This window comes from Vicugna pacos, chromosome 23 (genome assembly GCF_048564905.1).
Source record: "Vicugna pacos chromosome 23, VicPac4, whole genome shotgun sequence".
In the NCBI taxonomy this organism is placed as follows: domain Eukaryota; kingdom Metazoa; phylum Chordata; class Mammalia; order Artiodactyla; family Camelidae; genus Vicugna; species Vicugna pacos.
In genome coordinates this window covers 23,563,313-23,578,370 of record NC_133009.1, presented here as the reverse complement: position 1 = coordinate 23,578,370, position 15,058 = coordinate 23,563,313, and the positions used below count along the sequence as shown (strand labels likewise).

Below are 15,058 nucleotides of genomic sequence, written 5' to 3'. Positions count from 1 at the left end.
ACAGCACTCAATGCATCTCTGGTTGGTACCAGAGCCCCACCTGGGAAGGAGGGAGGGAAGGAGGGAAGGAAGGAAGGAAAATCCCCACACTGTCCACTATTAAATGCAGCACAGCTCAAGCCAAATCCTCTAGTGTACTCTCCTCCTCCCTCCAAAACCTCCTGCATGACACAAATCCAGGTTTCAGGGAACATTAGCAGAGAAGGAAGTGGCCCGTGAGCAGCTGAGCAGGGAGCCAGCAGGCGTAGGAGGGGGAGCACAGCTCGGGAAACAGGTCAGGGCTGGGTCTTCGGGATCTTTTCAATCCTGGCTCCGCAACTTACTCCCTGAGGCCATGCTCCTGGCCTGCCGCCTCTCAGTGAAGAGGGCAGAATAACACCTGGAGGTGTTTTGAGGCTAAATAAAGACAATAAATGAATTGCCCGGTGTCAACGGTTAGGATGACCCCCAACAAACATCGATTTCCTCTCCCTGCTGATGAAGGCTCAACTGTGGGTCAACTGTGTGAATAGGAGCCTCAGGGAGACTGTCAGCAGTCAGGTCAGTTGTGTTGGGGGGAGCTCTCCCAGCCCCCCAGGCCTTTGCCGCTCCCAGAGCCAGCAGAGGACAGGGTAGCCTCTCCAAAACAGTGTGTTCTAGTTCAGAGCAGAGCCAAGGAATGTGGCGGCCAGAAAGTAGCCTCAGAGATCAGCTCTCGAAAAGGACTCCTGACTCCCCCGCTGGCAACAGGATTAGCACTCAGGCCCTAATTTCCAGCAGGCACTCTGGGTCCTAGAGGTGCCTGGAAGAGCACTGTGGGTAGAAACTGTGGGCTCAGGAGAGTGAGCAAGGTGACCCCGGGAAAGGGGGAGGCTGTCTGAGCCTCAGTGTCCTCACCTGCCGTTGGCACCATGATGCTCGTGAGGATGAGACCATGTACCAAAGGTGCCTCCACACTGCCTGGCATGGAGCCGGCAGCCACAAATGGTTGAAGGGATCACAGGACAGTCTAGTTCTGACAGCTACATGCTGATGCATACACACACTCCGTGTGAGGGCGAGGAAGGCCGGGAGGAACGAGGGGCTTTCTGTCCTGGAGTTGCTTCCAGGAAGATGAAGCTCTGAATGCTGCTTCTCTCTGTTCAAGAACATCGGTGAGGAAAGGAGGGGAGACCAAGTGGCCTGGGTCCCCCACATCAAGGCAGCCCGGTGGTACCAGAGCCAGGGTAAGGGGGTGGGAACCTCGGTGGCACTCCCAGGCCCCAAGGCCCTGCACAAACCCACTCAGCTCAGGCACTGCCAATTCATTTCTGAAAAGGAGGTGCCAGGGGTGGTGCATTGGCTGGGGGAAAGGTAAACCGGTGACGTCTAAGGCTTTCTAAGCTCTGAATTCTATCCAAAATCAACACCAATAAATTCTGCTGTGACTCAGTTCTATCATTTCCCTCGATCGACTTAAAATTCAATACAGAAATTTCCAGCTAATTAAGGGATGCAATTCGCCACTCTCTAACTGAAGATGGCTGGCCAGGAGCGCAAGAGAGACTCAGCTCTCCCGTGCTTGTCAGGTGAGATATGATGCAGGGGGTGCACAGCTCCATGGGAGAGTGTCTGACGCTGGTTTAGGGAATGACACAGCGACACTGGACCTCACCACAGACAATCATTTACAGCAACCTTCCTTGCGCCAGCCCTGGACTCCTTTTCATGCTTTGAATTTTTCTTTTGTAAAATGGGAACAACCCTGGCACAGGGTAGGCTGTGATTAGAACTTTGAGTGTTGTCTCTGAGCCGCTGTGGAGGGGCTGTCACTGCTCTCCAGACCCAGGACAGGTCATCTGTGAGGAGGTCTGGATTTCTCTGCTGTCTTTCTGGTTCCTACACGGGATTCCCTTTGAAGTCCCGAAGCGCTTCTGCGGGAAGGCAGGGCTCCTGGAAGGAGAAATGTGCCGCGTCTCTCCTCCCGGGCGCCTCTTGTACCAGAACAAAGCACAACGCAAAGGCGGTTAGGGAGCTGGGAACCCTCCACGTCCAAACTGGCTTTGAGTTTTGATCCCAGATTGGAACCTTTCAAGTTATTTCGCATTTGGCCAAACGGCTTTTCAGTTTCTTATTTGTCCTTTTCCTATATGAGGACTTAGACCTGAAAGGACCCCTGGGCACCAGCAGGTTCTTAGGAAACCTCGCTGCTGCATTCCCTGCAATTGACCCTGAAACTGATCAAACGCCCATCTTTCTCCACGTGCGCTGTGACACGGATGGGAAGGAGGCAGAGGGGAGTCACCTGGGGCATTCTGAGTTTGTGGACTGGTCGGATTTAAAAACAAAAACTTTTGGATGTTCAGCTTCTAATGAGGTCAGGTTTGCCATGAGGCTGAAAAAGCCTGTGGAAAGGCCAGCATAGGGGAAGTCACTGTCTCAGTCATGGATAATAAAACCTTACGTCCCTACAGTTCCTGGAGTGCTTTATTCCTCCGTTTGGGAAAAGCAAACACATAAGCACAACGATCTCTCCTGGGCCCTGGGTCCACGCTCACCGTCCTCCTGGGAGGACGTGTTCCTGCTGCCTTCCGAGTGGAGCCCGGGGGCAGAGCCAATCCAACAGAGTGAAAAGTGACTCACCAACCCCACCCTCCCCAGTCCCTTCAAAACCAGAGAGACCCCGTCTAGAACCCCTCCCAAGTGGCCTCAGAGCAGGTTACAATCTCCTCTACCACCAGAGGCCCTGGAAAACTTACAAATGGAATATTCAGAGCTGAAGCCCACCTGTCTAGAGAAACAGCACATGGGGTGGGTGAGCCCAGGGCGCAGAGACCTTGCATCACTTGCTTGCTTCTGTATCCTCCTTACCTTGCAAAGTACACAGCATATGGACATAAAAAAGTTTACAGAACACATAAACAATCCCCCAGGCATTTATTTAAAGTTGCATATCCTACTGGTTTTGGTTTCTTTCTTTTCAGACTCTAACCTCACTAAATGTTTTGCTGGTCCTTTCTAGATGTGATCCTACCTTTTTCCCCAGAAGCTATTGAAAAAAGGACTTCTGGTTAACCGATCCAGTTCTCTAGTTTAATAGTTGGGAAACAGAAGAATCTCTCAGTGGGGAGGTCACAACCAAGGACTCAAAATTCCACGTTCTGGCATCAACCATCTGTCCTCCCGGCCCTTGCTTCCTGCCTCAGAGATGCAATAGTGTGATCTCCGCTGTTGTTAACCTGCCCCCAGGAATTTCTGTCAACAGATACCCAGCACGTGTTATTTCCAGGCCATTTGAAACCCTGAATGTGAACAGAATGTTCTGGATACTGAAGGCTTTTGGATGGTTCTTCCCTATGTAGACAAAGAGCCCTTTTTTTTTCTGCAGCCACCTGTACCCAGCATCCCTTGCAGCCCCAACATCAGAGTGTCTCTGGGATTCTGGGCAGTTAGTACCGCTTCCTAGACATGTGTGTTAGCAGTCCGCCCTATAACCGTTCGTTGCACACTTGGTTCATTTGCTTATTTTTATGCGCCTCAATATCCTCCTCTACTCCACCTTCAAACCATTGGGCCAGCGCTCCGCACACACACTGAGGCACGTTGCCTTGGCTAATGAGCTCTACAGAGCTTCAAAATGGACAGTCCTCCCACACGAGTGAGATAGTGAGACTTCTTCTCTTTTCCCAAAGCCCAAGCAGAGACCAAAAACATGCTTCTGTCTGGTCTCCAGGGAAAAGAAACAAACAAAAAACTCGTACATCCCTGGATAGAAATTTTCATGTTACCATTGTGATACACCTACCAGAACTTTCCTTCCACCTGCTCCAAACGCATAAGCACGCTCGTGCCCCCTGGCAAAGGCAGCTGCAGGCATGGGCGGGGGCCGACTGTGACGACACTAGTCTGAAGATAACGGGGTTTGTGGTCTTGTTCTCCCCCTTAGACACCACACGCTTCAAAGTAAAGAATTACATCCTTTTCTTTCTTTGTAATTTCTCAACGGCCAATTTGGCATTGCTCTGTGCCTAGCAGGTGTCCAATAAACACTGCTGACAGCGTACTCCAGGTTCCAAGCACTTACAAATGAGAAAGTGCCCACGTTCACTGTCAAAGGGTTTTTATTTTTTTAAAGATTTCTTGGATTCAGTGTGTGTTTCTGTGTGTGTATAAGAGAGAAAGATGAGAGCCTCAGAGATGAAGATGGTCTGAGAATGGAAAACATTAAGATACACAGAGACAAGGCAAAGCACCCACCGAGACCCACAGTGAGACAGACCAGCACATTGAAACCCATGGGGCCCCTTCCAGGCTCAAATTTATATATTTATATATTTTAAAAATGACCTAGCCAACATTCTGATCCAAGATTTTGTGATTTCAGGTGTTTTACCCCCACCCCCTGGCTATGGGAAAACATACATGAGACTGGTGCGATGGCACAGGCCTTGAAACACATCACCCACACCTTCACACCGGCCTTGGAAGTTCTTGCCACCTTTGGTGAAGCTGCCAGAGCTTTTCTTTCCAAATTATAAACACCTTCATGAAGCCAGGCATCAATTACGGGGTTGCTGACAGGTAAGCGTGACAGCCACCACTCAATACTCGCCCCAGTGAAGCCTACGCCAGTCCACCAGGGTGGGAGATGCCGTGTGGCAGAAAAAAGCACGGCCAAGAGCTGGGAGTGTGGATAAGTCACGTCACCCTTCAGGGTGTCGGTCTCCTGGTCTGCGAAAGGAGACACAATCCCCAATCAGCCCACTGGCCGAAGTGAGGCTCTGCTGTAACAGGATGAGTCGGTGGGGGCAGCAGGGAGGGCCATCTGCCACCCAGAGGGGGAGGGGGTGGTGGGCAGTAGGTCTTCCTTGGGACTCAGGGCCGCCGGCAGCCGGGAGGAGAACTAGACTAGACGGACAAATCTCTTGCTATGTGATAACTGTTTTAAATTTTTAAATGCTTTAAAAAATGACTATAAAAATACCAAATTGCAAAGAAATCAGAACAAGACTTAGACTCTGCACCTTGATGATGAAGAGCATGAACTTGGAAGTGGCAAAGACATGTGTTCGGGTCCCCTCTCCCCCACTTACCGGCTGTGTGTCCTCGGGTGAGTTACTGAACCTTTAGAAAGCTGGCTTTGCTCATCAGTAAAACTGGATTAAAATAGTACCTGTCTCATGAGGGCAACAGGAGGACTAAATGAAATACTGTGTCGAACGTTCTGACACATAGTGAGCTCTCAAGATTAACGATAATTTCTATTATTGTTCAGTATTTCCTCCCCTTATCTGGGATTCATCTTCCACAAACACAGTTAGAAGTATGCAAGTAACCAAAATTGCATCTGAACAACCAAAACAGTGTCACGATGTGTACGAATAAAAGCCTGGGTGCTGTATTCGCATAGTAACCCCCAGGTTCTCACTATTTATTGTGATTTTATACACAATTCCAAGAGCAGTAATAATGATGGACACTTGACTGACCACCTACTGGGTACCTGCCACTTCCCTAAATGCGTTACGTTCGTTATCACACTGGATCCTCACAGTCCCACAAGGCAATTATAATCATCTCCCCCATTGTACAGATGAGGAAATGGAGGCTGACAGAAGCTAAGTGACTTGCCCCGGGTCAGAATGGTTAAGGATGTGAACCCAGCCAGTCTGATCCACACTCTTAATCAATACACCACAGCACTTTCATGACATCCTGGTGATCCAGTCTCCTGGCTCAGAGCGGGTTAGAAAAAGAGTTGGAGGGGGTGGGAGGTACTGTAATGACAGGTACACTGACATCTGATAGACTGATGGATTCACAGGGAGACGGGAAAGGGAAGGAGACACCAAGCTCCTGCAGAAAGGCTGCCACGGCACAGCTGCCCAGACCCAGTCAGCACAGGGGTCAGAACCCCTTAACACACTTCAGAGCCCCCGAGAACATCATGATTCCACAGCACAGTGCAATCATTTTCACTCTGCCGTTAAGAAAAACCAAATTGTGTGCTGGAGAAAATGGGGCAGGTGGGTAATGTGGGTGATATATTAAAGAGATGGTAGGTCCCCTTGGGACAGTATATCTAGTCGAATACCCTTTGACCCTTTGACAATTTGCATAAATGAGGAACCGCCTTTAGAAAAAGATGATACACAATTCAAGTAAGAGTTAAAGAGAAACCAACATCCAGGTGCATCTGGGTGTGTTTTCTGTGAATCCTTACCTTTTATTTTAACCTGCTGCTTAACTTAACCCAGTTTCTATCAAGTCTTAAGACAAATAAACCCTTTAGTCCTCTCTGTGCCTCTCTGTTTAGAATCATGCCTCTGGTGCCTTTAGCCAGGGTAGCATTTAAAGGTCTCACAAACTAACTGCATCAGAAAATTGAAAGGAACATGCATTGAAAATAAAGATTTAAAGTATTTTTTTAAACCCAAGGTAAAAAGGTATTGAGTGGCCTTCTTGGCATAGGCAGCTGTCACCTGGACTTTCAGTGTCCTCCTAGGGATGGAGGAAAAGAGACCTGTGTTAACCATGAGACTTATGTCCAATCAGAAGCTGGTCACAGCTTCCTATTCATAACCTCAGCTCGCCGCCCCTAGAAGTCGGATTTTGTTTTATGCCTATTCACATCATATTCCCTGAGTTTCATAAAAACTGCTTTTGAAGTCCCAAAATGAAGCTTATCAGAATAAAACTGCATGAAAGGTATTTAAACCAAACCTGAAAAGATTTCAAAATAGGCATTTCAAACGGATATAATCACCACAATGATACCGTTAACCAATCCTCTATTTCTGGTTATCTGAGCAGGGAGAAACCCCCAGGAACCAGAAAAGCCCCAGTTCACCAGCAACCCACACTCACCTCGCCTGCCAGCGGTGTCCAGGTAACACAGAAGCTGTTCTGGGTGGAAACAGAGGGGATCCCTTATCCTTCTAGGCTGGGATTGCCAGATTCGGTAAATAAAAATACTGGACACTCAATTATAGCTGAAGTTCAGATAAATAAAGAATAACTGTTTACCATAAGTAAGTCCCATCCAATATTTAGGATGTGTTCACATTACAAAATTAACTGTTGTTTCTCTGAAGTTCAGATTTAACTGGGTGTCCTGTATTTCATCTGACATCTCTACTGTAGGCTCTGGTCCCCAAGGGGATGTGGGACAGGTGGGAAGTAGGCGCGAGTTGGGGCTCCACTTACCAGCCTAGGAGAACAGCAACACTGATGGCCCCGGCTGGCATTCTCGCCCCTTCGAGCACTAGGCTCCCTTTCTCTCTCCAAGGAGGCTGCATGGCTCCAGCCAACCCACTCCAATCCATGGTCTCCCTTAAGAAAGACACCTTCTCTGATCCCTCTGGCTGTCACCCCCCCAAGGCACATCTAACCTGACCTCGCCCGCACTGAGATGTACACGTGGAGACAGGGCGTGTACGACTCGTTTGTAACAACATTCTGTTGTGTCTCGTTTCGTTTTCCAAGAAAGGCTGCAAATGGGCTTTGAAGGGACTCTTGATTGGAGGTTCCTTTCATTTTTTTTTTCTTTCCCCTTACAGACCCCCTCCCACCTACTATATCCAGATGCCAGGAAGTAAATCTGGGTTTGTTTCCCTTGATCATAATTTCAAGACCTGAATTAAAGCGAGGGCTGAGCCAGCATGTCCAACTCGCCTAGAAGTTTTTCTGAACTCTCCATCCATAGACCCTGTCTGATTCTCCTAATGGATGCCCCGATCCACTCAGCACTTCATACTACTGATTAGTGATCTTTTGTGAACCACACTCAAAAATAATCACATGTATTTAACAAAAACAAGGAAGAAAGATATCCTGGTTTCAGGCTTCCAAGTGTGTGCTTGCAGCAAAACATTTACAGCTAAGCCGTAAAATGCATGGAAATAGGGAGAAACACAACAATAAAGCGAGGGGTGAGATTAACGACGCCATAATACAATCTGTTTTCATTTGGTGCAGAGAAAATTAATTTTCGAAGACATTTCATTTAACTGCAATAATTTGCAGCTTAACCTTTGACGCTAGAAACTTTTCTCTTTCATCCCCTTTAACCCTAAAGATGGGGGAAGCTGGTTTTATGTCTGGTTATAAGTATTACTTCATGGCAGACGACCAGGCTCGCTGCCTCTGCTCGGGATGGAGGCACGCAATGGGTACTCAGGGAACAAAAGTTATTGCTGACTATAATTCTCAGCTCTGTACCTCCTACTGAAACGTCCACTTTAATAAGCCAAAACTCAACTTCCAAAAGAATAAGATGTGTTACCTTCCAGAGCAAGGCACCGGGGTGGGCTGGACGACCAGATAAGGTTGTGTAAGCACTCGAGATACTCCGACCCCTCGAGTTTGAATCCGGGAAAGCAGTGATAGGAGATCACGGTTCCCACTGGGAAGGAGGTCTGGAACTCGGAGATGTTCACGTAGCCATTCGAAGAAGCGAGTGGTCTCAGGCAGCCTGTGACGTGGGAAAGGAAAAGGGAGGAGTCTCTCGCGGTCATCTTTGTACACCGAACTGACAAAGCACGATACATGTTCAGGATTCTCCCACTGTGAACGTGCCGTGGCCTCCAAGGACAGTGCACCTTGGTCTTTAATGCTCAGACTTCCTTATCTACGTACTTACTCTATTTACAAAGCAGGTATTTGCTTTCATGGTTGCAAATGGCACCAAGAGAGTCAGATAAGTAGGGAAGGCGTGAGGGAGGGTGCAGATGAGGATCAGGACACCCCTAGCTGGTGGTTCCACCCCTGACTACAAGTCAGAATCACCTGAGGAAATTTTTATAAACACCAATGCCCAGCCCTGTGCCCAGGGTCTGTGTACAGCCTGGGCATTCCTATCTTTTTTAAAGCTCCCCAAGGAATCTTAGTGCCATCAGAGCTGAGAACCTCGAAGATGCCACAGAGGAAAGAGTCACCTCAGTGGTTTCAATGGTGGTGGTGGGCGCCTTGAGAAGGTTAGAATGCAAACTGGGTCCCATGGCAGCAGATAATGGCAGACACCTGCCTGACATGGAGCAACGAAAGTTTTCAAAAATCTGCTTGTGTTTTACGTGAAACAGGAAAGTAATGTGCAGCACAGTAGTTCTCAAACTTGAGAATAACCCAGAGAGAGGGCTTGTGGAACAGACTGCTGGGCCCCACGCCCAGAGCTTCTGATTCGGTAGGATCTGCACTGTGAAAGGTTTCTGGGCGCTGCTGCTGTGGCCGCAGGTCTGTGGGCCAGCCTTTGAGCAGCCCTGTTACGGCGAGTCTGCAGCAAGCACGGGATTCTGCATGCTGAGTGGGAGGGAGACCTGGATCCCTGCTTCAGTGAAACAGGAGCTACCTTTCTGTCTTGGAGGCTGTGCAGCCGAGTGGAACGTTCCCGGGGCACCCCATCCCACTCTGTGCAGCATCTGCTGTGATCAGGGAATTTCTTATTGGCTCCGGCAGTTTCACTGGAGGGAATAATGACCCTGCAGAGCTGGTGCTCTTCCCGGGGAGAACTAATTGCGTGTGAAGTAAATAATGTATAATGGAAATACCTACTTTCCCTTCCAATCACCAGGTACAAATGATATCACGCACACACTGCAGCAGATGATAGAGTGCTTCTCCTAGGCTGTTACATGTTATAAGCATCACAGGGCTTTGTGTTCAGCAAATTGCTTGGGTCAGAGCCCCAGAACGTGGTGTCTGTATCAGGGTGAGACCAGGGTGAGGCGGGGTACAGGACGCAGGGAGGCATCCACTCTGGGGCCAGGTAAATGCCGACCTGCACTGCTGTGTCCTGGTGTCCCCGCACACCCCACAGGCCCCGAAGATCCCCTCCCTGAACCTGCCACGCTCCGGATGGACCAGATCAAACTCACTTAGCCACCCTTTCGGGCAGTCCTGACAGCCTTAAATGATTTTTTTTTTTTTCGGAACTGAAAACTGACAGTACTCATGGCAAAAGTGAACTGTATGGGGTAAGTTGGGAATCAGGAATAAACAGGATCAATAATTGATAAAAGAAAGGCAAGCAAGTTGACAGGAACTAGTGACTGTGTCAGAAGCCCCTAAGCACGGTTCAGGTGAGGCAGCACAAACGGCTGTGCCCAGGCTCCCTCCTGGGAAGGAGTGTGTTTCTCAGCTACCCACGTGGGTAAAATGCATTCCCTAAATAAAAACTAATTCTGACCCACAGGGAGCAGGAAGCATTGGGATGTGGCTCGGCTCTCTAAAACACAAAGTTTCCATGGAAAACATGGCCTTGGAACGGTACCCAAACCCCCGCAACCCCAAAAGGACAGGGAAGAGGTTATAACACATGCAGCTAATCTGAGAAAGAATGCTATGCTCATTCTTGGTTGGAGACAGCCGGCCCTAAAAATACAGAAGAAAACTGGCTTTGACTCAGTAGTTTGATGTGATTTCTATCTGCACTCCTAGATAATGGAGGGACGGCTCCTTGAACTTCAGCCCCTGGATCTACAGGTGAAAAGCCACAGGATGAAATGCCACTCTAAGGCCAATTGTACGCCCCCAGGGGGCTCGAGAGGTGTCAGGCTGTGTAAGGCACCTTGCGCAGAGCCTGTGTGGGCAGGTCGCGAGGTGCTGGGGAGGAGGAGGGTCAGGGCCCAGGGCTCCGAGAAGGCATGAAGGTGGGCTGTTGGAAGAAACACACCTCTTAGGAGCAGCTGGCCAGCTCTTCTGCGTTGCAGAAAACATCAAAGCTGCGTTTTGACTGAGATTTCCTAAGGGGTAGTGGAGGGGCGGGGCAGGAGTGGCCAGACAGGGCAGAGGAAAGCCCGCACCCGAACGTCCCACAATGACACCCCAGGATGCACATCACCAGAGGGCATTTAAAAAAAATCATGGGGGCAAGAAGAACTCCTAAAGCAGCGTCCTGTATTTAAGTGACATAAAAGGACACTGAAAGGGTGGGAGAACAGAAAGGTAAGTGGAAACTATGAAAGCAGGAAGTGGCTGCATATGCCAGAAATCAACACAACACTGTAAACCTTCAATTAAAAAAAAAAAGAAGTGTCTGGAGTCTGAAGTCATTTTCTTGGCCGTTACTCGGATCTCGCCATGGGACTGGAACGAATCAGTGGTTAATAAAGTCCATTTGAATAAACAGCCCCACCTAAAAGCCGGCTGCTGATTTTGTGGACAGTCTCTGAAAGTGTAACTAGATCACGCATCTCCTTTAAAGATGTAATACTTCACACACTAAACAACACAGCAAGTTTCCGGGGAGAAACCCAGGAGTGTGAGGACTGGGGGCTCCCTCTGCCTTCCTAATCCTAAAGCCTTTGTTTCTTCAAGGGGCCGTGACTCTTAAGCTCTCACATAAGGAAATGATTTATTTCCAACTCTGGGACACACGAAGCAATATCAAAGTCTGCCAGTCGTGATTTCCAAGCATAAAGTTAACATCCGTCTCAACTTTAACATGCCAGTGCTTTTGGTGCAAATAAGATTGCTCGCCCTCTCCCTTGAATTATGAATTATGCATGTGCTTCTTGGTCCTTCGGTCCAAGTCACATGTCAAAAATAAAATCAGAATTAATGTGAACTCGAGGGCTTATTTTTCACAAACAGGGCCCTCTGTGTCGGCCCAGGCAAATTTTAAAAATGCAGGAGGATAAATATTCACCGTATGGTTTGGATGAAATTTGAATTTGATTATTTTTTTTTTTTGCTGCTCATGCATTATAAAAAGGGATGACATTATTAAGAGAAAATAGCTTCTGTAAGATTGGCTTTAAATATATTCGCACCACTACTGAAATCAGTATAAATGCTCTGCTATTTCCATTAAATATACAATAGTTCATCATTGCATTCACAGCCCAGTTACAAGGCTCCTAATTCTGAAGCTACTTTCGGTTTCTTAGAGTAAAGGAGACAACCCATATGCAAAAGAATAAGGTGTTTCCCATTTAAACTTTCAAGCAGGGTGTGCGGAGCTGGAGAGAGCCACAGAGAGAGATGTGATCCAAGAACAGAGCTTTGGTGACGAGACTGGGGTCCAGCCGAACCATGGGCATGCGTGGCTTTGTGTTTCCCTCTGTCACTGCTACCATTGTCCTAGAGAAACACGTACACGATCCGCAATCAAGTCTGAAAGAAGAAAAGGTGAGAACCACGGCTTCCGCCCCATACCTTGACAGATGGGCAGATTGTCCCACGTTCCGTCATCGCGACATAAGGAAACCACGTTGTATAGGTCGGGGTAACGGATCTTGAAGCCTTCATGACACGTGATGATTAGTTTATCTCCGTGTCTGTATGTCTTGTTATGAATCTCAGCATCTTCGATTTGTGGGATCCGGCAATCTGCAATTGCGTCAAGGGGAGACATTATTTTGGAAATTGAAAACAGTTGTGGTTCACAGCTTCACCAGACAGCTCTTATTTTCAGACCTGGTCTCAACCTACATGGCAATCTGATAAATGGTTCCTTACTTATCACTGGGCTCAGGTCCCGATGACAAGCAGCAGAACCTGCTTACAGAGAAACAAGAAGAGGGACCGAGGGCGCGGGCGGTCCAAGCACAAAAGGAGATTTGTTTCTTGCCTGCGACACTTCACATCATACAGTTAAGCTTGCAGACAATTTTGGAAAGAAGTGAAGAAAGACAAAAGTTGGGGACTGACCTAAACTACACATCTGGTTGCACACTTCACCATCTCTGTGGCCCGTTACAGCACGATGTGGCCTGTCTGGCTGGTCTCGCCCAGTCAGGCTGCCACTTGTCTGTGTGGTGAGGGCCTGGGCCTGATAAGAAAATGTGCTTTGCAGAACAGCAGGGGGCTGAGCTGTGGCTGCATCTACTATTAGTATTTCCCATACATCTTATCTGTTTTTTAAAAGAACAAATAAAGCAGTACATACAATTGCCCATATTATAAAGGCCCAGAGGAAGCAGCTCTACTTCCCCCTAAAAATGGAGTAAGAGCAGAATGCAGGTAGAGGGGAGGGGAAGAGGCAACGCGGGAGTCAGGAGGCAGGCGCTGGGGGAACAAGGCACCCGTGCAATAAAATGATTAAAAGATAAAATAAATTAATCAATTGTAACTATCTGCATCTAACTCTATGTCCAGTTTACCACATGGGCCACTCTGTGCTGTCGAGTTGGGATCTTGCTCCCCTGTCCCCTCCCCCTCAAAACATTTCCCATCTGGTTTAAGCCACCTTGGTCACCCTGTGTCTCTCTCCATCTCACATGGACAGATCCCTGATTTTACATGCATATGTGCTTATAAGCACGAGCTATTTATTACTGCTTTTAGAGTCAGGGAGGCCCTGACATACAGATGGGTTATATCCCCAGTTTGTTCCTTCTTAATTTTTTGAAACAAGGCAAAATTTAAAAACAGCACTTTAATGATCATAGAAACTTCCCCCAGAAATTTCTCAGTGGGTTTCTCAGCCACTCCCCAAAGCCTCGAAGAGGCTGGAATAGTATCCAGTGCTGAGCCCTGGAACCCTCACGCAGGTGGCTGGCTGGTGGCTGGCTCTGGGGGCTGAGAATTTGGGTGGCTTTAAAAAGAGCACATCCCAGGAGCTTTGATGTGGGTCTGGGGCTGGGTTTACTGGGAGCAATCTGACAACAGACTGCAGAAAACAGAATTCTGACCTCCCAGGCAGAGGAGGACCCTGGCAGCTGGGAGTGAAGGGCTGGTGGCCATTCACCGTCTCCTGTGGGTCCATCCGGAGCCAAACGCTGGCAAGCCCTGCTCCGCCTTTAGCTCAGCCCTCGTCACCACAGTTAGCCTGAAAACTGGGACGGTGTCACCACTTCCTCTGACATTCACTCCGTGCCTCCAGACCTTTGTACACACCTGGCAAAGAAGAGGTGCTGAGCAGAGCCACGGGGGCCTTTGCCCGAGAGCACTGGCAGCCCACAGCCCCCGTGAGAGGCTGATTAACGGGCTAGCGGGCAGCTCTGGCAGCTAAGCCTTCCCCCGGGGAAGCCCATCATCATCCCTTCCCTAGATTTCAGCAGAGAGTTGTGGCTGGAGAACTAGGTTCTGGTTTCAATTTTACCTCTCACTTTGGAGTCTCAGACTCTGGAAAGAGGTTTTCTAGCTGTTCATGTTTAACCCATAGTTTTCCTACAAGAATAGCTGAAAAACCCTCAAATCAATCCCAGAATAATCATGACTGGAGTCACAGATAATTGACAGCTCTTCGTCCACCACTGCTGCCTTCTTCTTAATGGAAAAATGTGAATTACATTTTTTTCATTATCCCTATGCCGAAATTATTCACAGCAAATAAAAACACATTTATCAAGGCACCCATATGTAAAATCTGGGCTGTAAGTAGATCCTGTGGTGGTGATTTATATGACTTAACAGCTATTTTCATGATTGATTTAAAACTTGTTCAAGAATTAACCAGGATACTGTGGAGGTGGCCAGCTAGTGGCAGTAAACTCAATGGATGGAAATGTCCACTTGGACATGGTTACAGATGGACACAGGCTGACCAGGAGCAGAAGCACCCAAGCCTTGTGTCCATGGGTGGTTTCTCTGCATAGGGATCTACAGTGTAGAATGCTTTGAACTTCTAATTAGAACTTCACGTTTCCATAAGCAGGAGTTGGGGCTGGTACAGAGCCCAAGACACAAGTTCAAAGGAAATCCACAGCCTCCCAAATCCCAGTAATGATGTGCTCTGCTCAAAGAAGAGCCAGTACAGGCGGTGATGCAGGACCAATTTACTGCGTGAGAGGATCCCCATTCCCTATGTCAACTGGGGAGTCTGAAGTTAGAGTTCAAGGTAGAGAGGCCAGGAGGGACCATGCCCTAGCCATAAGGACAAAACTGAAACACACCAGCTCTAACAGAGCCTAAACTAAACCTTGACAGGAGGAAATACCAGCCAGGGCCATTCTAATTGTTTTAATCCACCATGTCTGGCACCTAATCCCCCCACGACAGGAGGGTGACGTAGAGAGAAGGCATCTGGAATAAGCACCTGCCCCAACCAGTTATCGGTAGCCTTCCCTCTATGGGAAGAAATAAACCAGGATCTTCAGTATCTGCAAATAGTCATGTGATCCTCATCAATTCTAAAGTTTCAAATAGAAATAACATGATT

At 48.2% G+C, this 15,058-nt stretch overlaps 1 protein-coding gene across 4 annotated transcripts in view; it reads right to left on the bottom strand.

Moving 5' to 3' along the window:
• SUSD4 (sushi domain containing 4) overlaps positions 1 to 15,058 on the bottom strand; it is a 107,333-nt gene that overhangs the window by 21,760 nt on the left and 70,515 nt on the right. For 2 of the 4 annotated variants that reach the window (XM_072948683.1, XM_072948685.1), the window contains 2 exons: positions 12,112 to 12,285; positions 8,244 to 8,431 (listed from right to left, as the gene is read on the bottom strand). In XM_072948683.1, coding sequence (XP_072804784.1) covers positions 8,244 to 8,431; positions 12,112 to 12,285 — 362 coding nt within the window. Of the gene's footprint in view, positions 1 to 8,242; positions 8,432 to 12,111; positions 12,286 to 15,058 lie in introns of all 4 variants that reach the window. The other 2 variants (XM_072948684.1, XM_072948686.1) reach the window with 1 other exon arrangement.